General features: G+C 35.0%; 1 protein-coding gene across 1 annotated transcript; it reads left to right on the top strand.

Moving 5' to 3' along the window:
* On the top strand, nt 2,534–4,468 carry LOC18595688 (PCTP-like protein). Its single transcript, XM_007023760.2, has 5 exons — nt 2,534–2,955; nt 3,058–3,313; nt 3,715–3,873; nt 3,969–4,118; nt 4,200–4,468. The coding sequence occupies exons 1-5, from the start codon at nt 2,921–2,923 to the stop codon at nt 4,302–4,304; spliced, it is 705 nt and encodes a 234-aa protein (XP_007023822.2). The 5' UTR covers nt 2,534–2,920; the 3' UTR covers nt 4,305–4,468.

The following is a 10,696-nucleotide window of genomic DNA, read 5'->3' as shown; positions in this document are numbered from 1 at the left end:
CTTAGTGCAATACGATCATTTCATTAAATATCCTAGATATGTCATTAAGTATGGCTCAGTGTCTGCTTATGGCATTCCATATTAGTTCTCATAATTCATGACTAACTTTTTGAATTTAGGAAACTAACTTTCCTCAAATTCATCATGCTTTGGCCAAAGACTTTATACAAGTTAATCAAGAATTGAGAATAAGTGAGATACATCCCTTCATATCACTTGGGTTGATAAAACCTCTCTTAACTACTCATTCACCTTCACATGTTTCATGGCATACCCAAAAATACCCTATTTAGGCATCAGGTTGCCTCTAGACCTATAAAAGTGAACTCAAAGTATGTCATTCCCCATACAAGATGACCTGGTGTCTAAGTCCAAGAACTAGTTGCACAACTATCACATGAGAACATTTTCTATAGACACTTGAGTGAAATACCAAATGGAGTTCTCACAGCGGGTCATGTTTAGTGAACTTGTTCTTTAACAGGCACCTACACGTTATCCTCAAATATCCCATATACTTTAATCTATGAGATCGATTTCTTACTTCCCAAGTAAGGAGGCTTAACATGTACTAGTCTTTGAGTATTGTCAATGCCCTGTCTTAACAATNGTTTTAAGTATCTCTATACTTTTAATCTATGAGATCGATTTCTTACTTCCAAAGTAAGGAGCTTAACATGTACTAGTTTTTGAGTATTGTCAATGCCCTGTCTTAACAATACAATGACCAGGAACAAATTTTAGGAACATGGCTTTGATGCATAGTGATCTCATAATTGTAACAACTTTACAATTCTCTTGCAAGGCCTTTATGTTCCATGGGCTTCATCCAATTAATACTTAATAACTTCTTATTATTGCATTAACATGAAGAAAAACCTCTATCACATATAGTTATGCAATTAAGTATGCATTAAATGGCAATATATATATATATATATATATATATATATATATATATTTCTTGATCAATCCAATTGGCTCAAGGGCATATACCAACAAGAATTACTTGGCTCATCACGCTTAGTTTGAAGAGACACATTTGAATCTGTCTTTGATTTACGGTGAAGGTTCTTGATACCTTTCTTTTGTAGCTTATTGAAGCTCTTAAAACCCTTTATTTCCCTTTTAGATAAGATTGAAAAAACCTCAAATAAGGATAAACTTTGGTTAGTAGAAAAATTAGAAGAGAACTCCAATCTAGTGTCTTCACTGGAGGAAGAAAGTGATTTTTCCAAAAACCCCTAAATTGAAGAAGCTCCTCTACAGTTGAAGCCTTGAGAGATGGGTTGAAGTTCATTAGAAGCATCAACAAATAACTCAATAAGATTAGGTCATCCAAGAGGGCGAAGACCACCATCAAGATCCACAACAAGATTAATACTTTGAATGTCGGGTTTCAAGATGTGGGCCGATTCAACAGATCCATAAATTGAAAGTGGGGTTAGAGAATCCAAAGGTTTAGAGAGGCCTTTGGAAGTGATGGCCAAAACAAAGCAGTCTATCTTATGAGTTGAGCTTTTCAACCCATGAGCAACACCAGCTTGAGAAGGGCTTGGAAGTGGGTCAATTAGTAGCTAGAATAAGGCTTATCTCATTAGAATTGTGCGGTAGCATACACGACGATTCAAGATGAACAGCCATTGAAGATCTTGAGAAGGCGAAGAGACAACTTTAGGGCTAATTAATCTGTGGAGCCGTGAGAGGCTAACAACACTGTTGATCAAGCTAAAGGGGCAACTGATCATCTTGAGAAGGCACAAGGATAGTATTAGCATTGACAAGGATATCCTCCTAATCTTTAGAGAGATAAGAAGAACTAGAAGATGAATCATCTTCATCCCAATTAGGTCTCCCAAGACAGTTCAAAATGCAATCTGGAAAAAACTCCTAAATAGAAATTGAAAAACTTTGATTTCCAATTGTTAGTAAAACAGTCTTAGAAATTTAGTATGTTCTGTTAAAAGATTTTCAATATTTGGTTGTGTTTATTTAACTGTCAGCAAGCATAGATGCAATAAGAAGGTTTGTGCCTTAAAAGGCATGTTCTTTCATTATTGCAACGAGTACTATCTGTTTTGTTCAAAAAGCAAATGTAATTCCTATATCTGATTATCATTAACGTCATGGGAAAGCTTTTATAAACTAATGAATTGAACTGCGGGAACGAAATATTCAAATATATTGTCTCTTCTAGTGCCATATATGCAAGCATAGGAAAATCAAATAGGTCTAAATTTCTAGTTTCGATTGTAGATCCGCAAATTACAATTAAATTTTATTCATCCATTTTTTATTGATATTTTTGTTATTAATTTTCTTTTTCAAAATCTACTATAAAGTAGAATTAAAAGCCAAAAGTAACAAAAGGCGGTTACCGCCTCATCCAAGAATGGATGGTAAAATGTGGAATATGCTTTCAAGTTGAAGTTAGGGATGTTTTCTAGGCAACTTGAAACTTGGGTGTGTGCACGTGATTGGGGACCTCATGATGACCCATGAGAGTGTTTAAATAGAGTCACCGTGTCACCCATGACCAGGCAAGTTGAGATAATCTATTGAGTTCAAGCCTCCATTAGTCTGGCTTTGATTTTTAGTCTCCTTCTCATTTCTCCTGTTGTTTTTCAAAAGCTACCAACACTCCATGTGCAACATCTTCCCTACCCTTGGTTCTTGTTCCTTTTTTGCAAGGAAAGAATCTATCATTTATCTATTTTGAGAGAGAGAGAGAGAGAGGTGCAGTTTTAATCATGGAGCTTCTTCTGGCAGTGCATATGCATCAATCACCTCGGCCCACTTCGCATTATTTTGTTCTCTTGAGTCTAGCCTTATAACCAATATTTGATATACATCCCTCCTCCACTTTCTGGTTTCTTTCAAGTGAAAAAGAGGCCTAGTATCAAAATTTGGAACCCAAAAAATGATCAGTAGTCCAGCAGCTTGCAGCCAGTCTTGGTAAATTCCCTCTCTTTTGATATATCCATCCTTGTTGAAACTTACCTTCGCAAAATCAAAATATTTGTCTCATTTTTTGCATTTTCTTTTGGCTCCCGAAAGGTCCATCAGTGAGGACTCTCTAAGAAGGTACGTCCAATTTGCAAGTGAGAGCTGTATACAGGAGTTATTGTCGGCTTCAGACTCAAACAAGTTGGGGAATGCTAATGATGGATGGAAGATTCTTACCCTTGACAATGGAGTAGAGATATCAAAGCGCAGGTCTGGATCTCTTCACATTTTCCGTAGTCGCTGGCTGCTTAGATCTGTCTCACCCCAACAATTCATCACCGTTGCCACTGCTATAGATGCTGCCAAGGTGATTCATTTTTTGTTTTTCATTAACCTTATCAATTAATTCCCCACTAATTTTTGTGGAGCTGAATGCAGACTTAGGATTTCTGCTGCTCACTGGTGAGAATTGCTCGAACAGTCATTTTAGATTGATAGCTTTATTTGGTTTGTAGATAAGAAGATGCATTCTGGTTTGTCGCCCTGGAAAAGAAAACTTTTGTCTCTAGCACTGTCCGTTTGTTTGGATTTTTCTTTATTTATGTGGCTGAGTTTCTTAGAAGATCAACATCGTACAAAATAACAACCCATCCTTTGTTCTTGACTGCAAGAAAATAACAATTGATTAATTAAAAACACAAATTACTTCAGTTAAAATAACTGCGAAATTGTTGCTCTAATTCTAAATTTTTTTCTTTTCTGGAACAGCAATGGGACCCTGACCTCGTAGAAGCCAGATACATAAAAGATCTTGAAGATAACTTGAGCATTATTCGTCTTAGTTTTGGAGAAAAATCAAAACCTCTTTTCAGGAAAAGAGAATTCATAGTCTACGAGCGACGTGAAACCATGGAAGATGGCACTTTGGTAAGTATTTCTCCCAAAAAAGTAGATTGCAAGAGTTTAAAGCCCCCACTTCCCATATAATAATATAATAATCTTCGTCAATTGGGAATTTGCAGGTTGTAGCAGTGGCCTCACTGCCAAAGGAAATTGCTGCTGGATTGCATCCAAAGCAAAATGATGCAATTAGAGGATTATTGCTGCAGTCGGGATGGGTTGTGGAGCAGCTTGAAGATATAAACTCCTGTATTGTTACTTATGTTGTTCAGGTAAATAACTTGCTCTTCTGCATGTAATGGATTGTTGTTCATATTCCTTTAATGCTTATTTTCCTTCTTTGCTATGTGCAGTTAGATCCTGCAGGATGGCTTCCCAAGTGCTTTGTGAATCGGCTTAATACCAAGCTGGTTATGATCATTGAAAACCTTAGGAAACTGGTTCAAAGTTCAAACTAGTGCAGCACAATAGTTGTAGTGTGGGAAAAAAAATAGTGTTTTTATTTTTTTACTGATATATAATATCGATTATAAGTTCATGTTCAACTTCTTAATCTATTGCTATCTCTCACGTTATCCTTCTAATTGTAATTAGTGCATACTTAAATGAACTTGTTAATCTATTGCTATCTCTCACGTTATCCTTCTAATTATAATTAGGGCAAACTTAAATAAGATTCTATGAACATTCCCATAGTATGCATGAAACATGACTTTAAAAGGCCATTATTGATTTATTTGGAGTTAAAAATAAAATGCAAATTTGGGCTTCTTAGAAAGGTACACAAGTCTAATTTCCAATTCAATTGGCTTGGGCAGAAAATATAAATAGCGATTGAGAGAAAAAACCTCAATAATGATCATATGTCAATGTTGTGACAAAACAATATTGTTCTCTCTTTAGAAAAATAATTCACTCATATTTGTTTTACACTGCATCTAAGTACGATTGGAAAAGGTTCAAGAAATAACTTTTAAGTTAATTAACCATTATACAAAATTGATACAAATATGTATATGATGTATATTGCATATACTACATAAGATGATTGAGCTAGCATAAATGCCATGAGATTAAGTATATGATGTGAATTTGATATACCTTATGAGATGAGTAAGCATGTTTGTGAAGAACATTCCACATACCACATGTTATAAGTATGAGAACTCAAAGAGTGCGATTGATACCACTCTTATGAGGTGCAAGTGACGACTTCATTCTTATGATGCATCATAAAATGCACAAGGTACAATGGGGATATACGTTGGCAGCCCAAGGTGCAATGGGGTTATACATTGAATATACATTGCCAGCCCAAGGTGCAATGGGCTTATACGTTGCCAGTCTAAGGTGTAATGGGGATGTACCTTAACAGCCCAAGGTTGATGGGGGTCAAACCATCACAATGTATGAGTTTTAATGTTAATGAAATGATCATGGTTGTTATGTTTATGGTATGTTGTATGTTGAGTTCATTTGAGTAATGTTTATGGTTTATACCTTATGATGGCATGAGAATGTGCTTAGTAAGAAGAATTGAGCCCTAAAGATAGTTCTCGAGATATAAAGGGACTTAAGGAATGGCAAAAATGGTGAAATTGTTCAGAAACTTGGTCTCTGTGTTCAAATTATCAATACATATGGAGCATGTATCGATACATTCTAAACAGATTGCCATAGGAGGCTTTTTGTGTGAAATGTATTAATACATTTTACCAATGTATTGATGGATGCTTGTAAGTATCGATACATTCAATAATGTAACGATAGATATGGTACAGAAAAGGATGTTTAGGAGAATTTGATGAGAATTTTAGAGGTAAAGGATTTCTAAAGGTTTATATAAGTTTGTTTTCAAACAGAAGGTATTTAAATGAGTTTAAATGGCTCGTATAATCAATTTTATGATTCGGAAGTTAGGAACGACATTAGTTATAAATGCATGGTTATGAAATACTTTTATCCTTTGCCTTGTCCCCTTCTCGTAGCCATTCACGGAGTCTTTGTGACTCACATGTTATTTTTCCCATTTATTTTGTCGCAGATTAATGATAGCCTTTGATAGTAGCCAGTGTTGCGGATACTAGTGTCTGGTCTTCATTCCTTAGTAGGTGTCTAGCAACCACTTGATGCCTAAAGGGTCAATCACGTTTCGTTGATGAGTCGGTCTTTACTTTATGTTATGTTTACAGATTATGAATATGTTTATGTTGATATTGCCCATGTTTGGGCATCTTATATGAAAAATGTTATGTATGAGATCATGATGATGACTCAAGAGCCATTATGGACACCCGAGGGTGCTGATGATGTTAATGTTTATATTATCGTGCACTATGACAGTGGCACTTGTTAATACACATATAGATGTATTACGTTAAGCTTACACAATTAAGTTGAGAAGTTCCTTTATTGTATAATAAGTTTTAAGAATGTATGTATTACGATTATGTATCTTAATGGATGTGATATGATGCTTTCGCATGTGATGATGAATGTTTGATGATGTTATGAGAAAAGGCTTGCTTGTGTTAGCTTTAAAATTATTATAGTTTTGATTATGACAAAATGATCAAATTTGCTTGAATATTATTTGAGTGATCCTTGACAAGTTCTTGAAATGATTTAACTCCCATACATTTGTTCTTACATAGTTACAAGCTTGACTCTTGAAGTTGTTGAACTATATCTATAAGCTTGTATGACTTAAGTGTATGAGTGTTTATGATTCTTATTCATTAAAGTCTACTTTAAAAATTAAAGGAAAAACTAGATGCACTCATTAAGGGGGAGTTTTGAATATTTTGTTTAATGATGAAAAAGAAAAAGAAGAGAAGAAAGACTAAGTTAAATAGAGTTTGATATATCTTCATGTTTAATTTATGTGTGTAATGCTTAGTTTTGATTTTGTTGAATATTATGTAAAGAAAACTAGAGGCATTGACTAAGGGGGAACAACTCATTATGCGTAAAGATTTGAAGCATTCATATTGAACGTAGACATTGCACTCTTAATCTAGGAATGTTTTGTCATCATAAAAAATAAGAGAGAGAATGTTGACTCTATATGTTTTTGATGATAACAAAATATTCCCATTCATTGATGTCTAATTATATTGTTTAAGTGTGCAGGAGAAAGCTTAAATTAATTAATATATTTAGTATATGAAAGCAAGTCAAGATGTTTGTTCAGTTGCAAAATGGGTTAATTGGTTAAACAAGCAAAGAAGAAAGAGCTTTAATGAAGACAAATTAGTCTTAACTGGTTAACATAAGATTTAATCAGTTAAGCGAGTGCTGGACACAAACAGAAGCCACTTAGTCAAATAATCAAGGGAGTTGGCCAACTAAAACTCAAAAATGGAGATGGTCGATTTAGAAACAGAAAAGACTTAGTCGACTAAGAAGTATTGTTAGTCAACTAAGAGCCTACTGCTAGAAATCTAGACTTCAAAACAGAAACAACTTAATTGACTAAAAAGGAAGTTAGTCGACTAAGAGCTCACTGCCAAAAATTGGGATCAGAAAACAGAGACAACTTAGTCGACTAAGAGCGCAGTTAGTCGACTAAGATCATTCTGTCAAAAAATTTCAATTGAGTACTAAAAGACAAAATAACGGCTAGAAATGGCTAGTTTCTATCTCCAACGGCCAGAATTGATTTTGCAAGTATTTAAAGCCTCTCCAATAGTCAAAAACAAGATAGAGAAGCCATCCATAGTGATTTTGAGCTTAGAAGACTAAAAACCTTCTCTTTACACTTGTATTTCACTCCCATCCTTTGAAAAAGTGTTTGAGCTTAACTTTGTACATCTTAGATCAGTTAGGTGATCAATTGTACTTCATTTTTTCTCTATTTTCTGTTTACTTAGAGTGTGGGAGACACTCTAAGGGGTTGCTCAAGCTTGGGTTAGCTTCATTGAGTATAAGTTCTAATTTAGCCTTGATAAGTTAGGTGTTGGGTTTTAGTTGATCCCGGTAAAAACTATTGTGAAAGGTTTTGACTAAGCTTCGTAAAAGCCATTGTAAAAGCTTGGTGAAAGCTTGTGAATTTCACCGTTCTTAGTGGATTAATTGGAAAATCCTTGGTTGAACAATCAAAGTAGTGGATGTAGGTCTTGGATTGAATCATTCTAAATTCTGCTATGCTGTCTACTATGTTTTTGTTCTTATTTTCATTCTTTTTTTTTCACTTGCATTTGTTCCCACTTAGAGTCAATTTTTGAAAGAGCCAAATTATGCTATTCACCCCCCTCTAGCACATTTACTTGGGACCAACAGCTTGCGCCTAATGGGTTATGCTCGTTTGGGTCTTACGTCAGTCATAATCTTTCTAGGAAATGGGATGTGACACCTAGGCATGTTCAAATCGGCCTACATTCATAATGTAGTACTAGTGCAGTGCATTTTCCATGCATTATGCATCACATGCATTTAATTAACCTACTCACAGTGACAAATTAGAAGTAGTCCGTAGCCAAACGTCGATTCTTAGCCTCCAACCATATTTTGGCCCACAAATGTGCCCAAATTGCTTAATCTTCCCTTAAGTACATTAGAACATCACAAAATTAGTTAAATCCTAACTTTCGAAAAATGCCAACTTTTATAAAAATAAACAAATCTTTAGTAATCCAATGTATAAGCTCAAAATCATTTAATAATGAGCTAAAACCATACCTTAGAAGTTGAATTGTACAACTATTTACCCCAAATCCCTAGTCAACTTTAGGGGCCAATTTCTTTAAAGCTAGACTAAATCAAATTTAAGTTATTAATCAATTAAATTGAAAACCAATCAGTAAAAATGCTTAATCTTACCTCTAGGAGCATTTCCAAAGCTCCAATCCACTCCAAATGCCTTCAAAAATCATTTTAGAAGGTCAGGGTTTGAGTTCTAGAGAGAGAAAGCAAAATCACACAATTAAGTTGTTAGGAGTGAAATCTGTTTCCTTTAACACTTAGAATCCATGATTTATGATTGAATTTTATTGGGTTTGAAGGGTGTGAGAGTTGAGGGAAGATGAGTGGAGAAATGTGGAGTTAACAAAAAATGAAGAAATGTTTGGTTTTGGGCTTTTTAAGTTGATTGGGCGTCTTAGGGTTGAATATGGAGGGTCTGTAGTTGATTCTAGACCAAAAAGTTTGTTTTCACCCTTTTCCCCATTCATCGGATTAACTATAAAGGGTCTATAGTTGATCTTGACCAAAATGTCATTTTTAGTCATTTTTGCTTCATAGGATCTATTATGGAGAGTCTATAGTCGATCCTGTACCAGAAAGTCCATATCGCTTCCATTTTTCATTCCTAGGATTAACTATAGACGGCATATAGTCGATCCTTGGCCAGTATGCTTTACTTCCCCTACTTTTTACTTCATAAGATCGACCCTCTATGCACTAGGATCGACTTTTTAAGTCTCAATTCATAAAAATTTCTCCTTTTAAAGCTTAACCCATTTAAAATGTCTTCCACAACCTCAAATCAGTTATAAAATCGAATCCACACATACATACCCTCAATTATCACATCAAATACAATTCAAAACCTTAAACCATAGAGTTCATTCATCATTTTTGATATTTCCTCAAAAAAATTTACTTAAGTGTAAACGTATACACTCTCCACACTTGACATACATAACATATCATCGATGTCTTCAAGGCATAATACATATTAAATAGATCATCCTTCATTAACTTAAATTACCTCCAAAATTAGGGGTGTTACATTCTCCTCTCCTTATAAGAAATTTGTCTCTTAATTTAATTGCACACCATAATTTAAAGCATATATCAAAATTGAAAAAGATGGGGATATTTCTTTCTCATTTCCTCATTGAGTTCCCATGTGGCTTCTTCAATCAAATGGCTTAGCCACAATACTTTCACCATAACAATACCCTTATAGCAAAATCGTTTTACTTGTTGATCCAATATGGCTATGGGTTGTTCCTCATAACTATTTTTGTCTTGTAACTGGACTTCATCATACTGTATCACATGCGAAGGATCAGGAACATACTTCCTAAGCATGCACACATGAAAGACTGGATGAATGTCGAATAAGTTGAGCAGTAATGCCAAATGATAAGCAACTACGCCTATGCACTTTAACACCTCAAAGGGTCCGATGTATCTAGGGCTCAATTTCCCTTTCTTTTCGAATCTTCTCACTCCTTTGGTTGGCGAGATTTTCAAGAACACATAATCGCCAACTTCGAATTCCAAGGGTTTGCGTCTATTATTGGCATAAGACTTTTGATGACTTTGAGCTGTTAGCATCCTTAGTCGAATTACTTGAACACCTCGTTCAGCTTCTTAGACCATTTCTGGTCCTAAGAGCTTTTGTTCCCTAACTTTAAACCAATCAATAGGTGATCTACATCTTCCCCTATACAAAGCCTCATACGGAGCCATACCGATCATGGCTTGATAGCTATTGTTATAAGCAAACTTGGCCAATGGCAAGTAATGATTCCATGAGACCTCAAAATAAAGCGCAATTGCCCTCAACATATCCTCAAGCGTCTGGATGGTGGGCTTGAACTAGCCATCCATTGGCAAGTGGAAAGTCATACAAAAATCCAATCTCATGCCAAAGCTTTCTTAAAATTTCCTCAAAAATTGACTCATGAACTGTGATCCTCTGTTGGACACTATCGTTATCGGAACACCATGTAGCTTACAATCTCATTAATGTTTATTTGGGCATATCAAGCTACTCCATACTTAATCTTGATTGACAAAAAGTGGGCATACTTAGTTAGCGGATCAATTGTCACCAGAATAGCATCATAGCAAACCCTAGCTCATGATAAACCCATTACAAAATCTATTGTTACATGTT

This window comes from Theobroma cacao, chromosome 6 (assembly GCF_000208745.1).
Source record: "Theobroma cacao cultivar B97-61/B2 chromosome 6, Criollo_cocoa_genome_V2, whole genome shotgun sequence".
In the NCBI taxonomy this organism is placed as follows: domain Eukaryota; kingdom Viridiplantae; phylum Streptophyta; class Magnoliopsida; order Malvales; family Malvaceae; genus Theobroma; species Theobroma cacao.
Note: the sequence above shows the minus strand (reverse complement) of the source record. Positions and strands in the feature narration are given on the sequence as shown.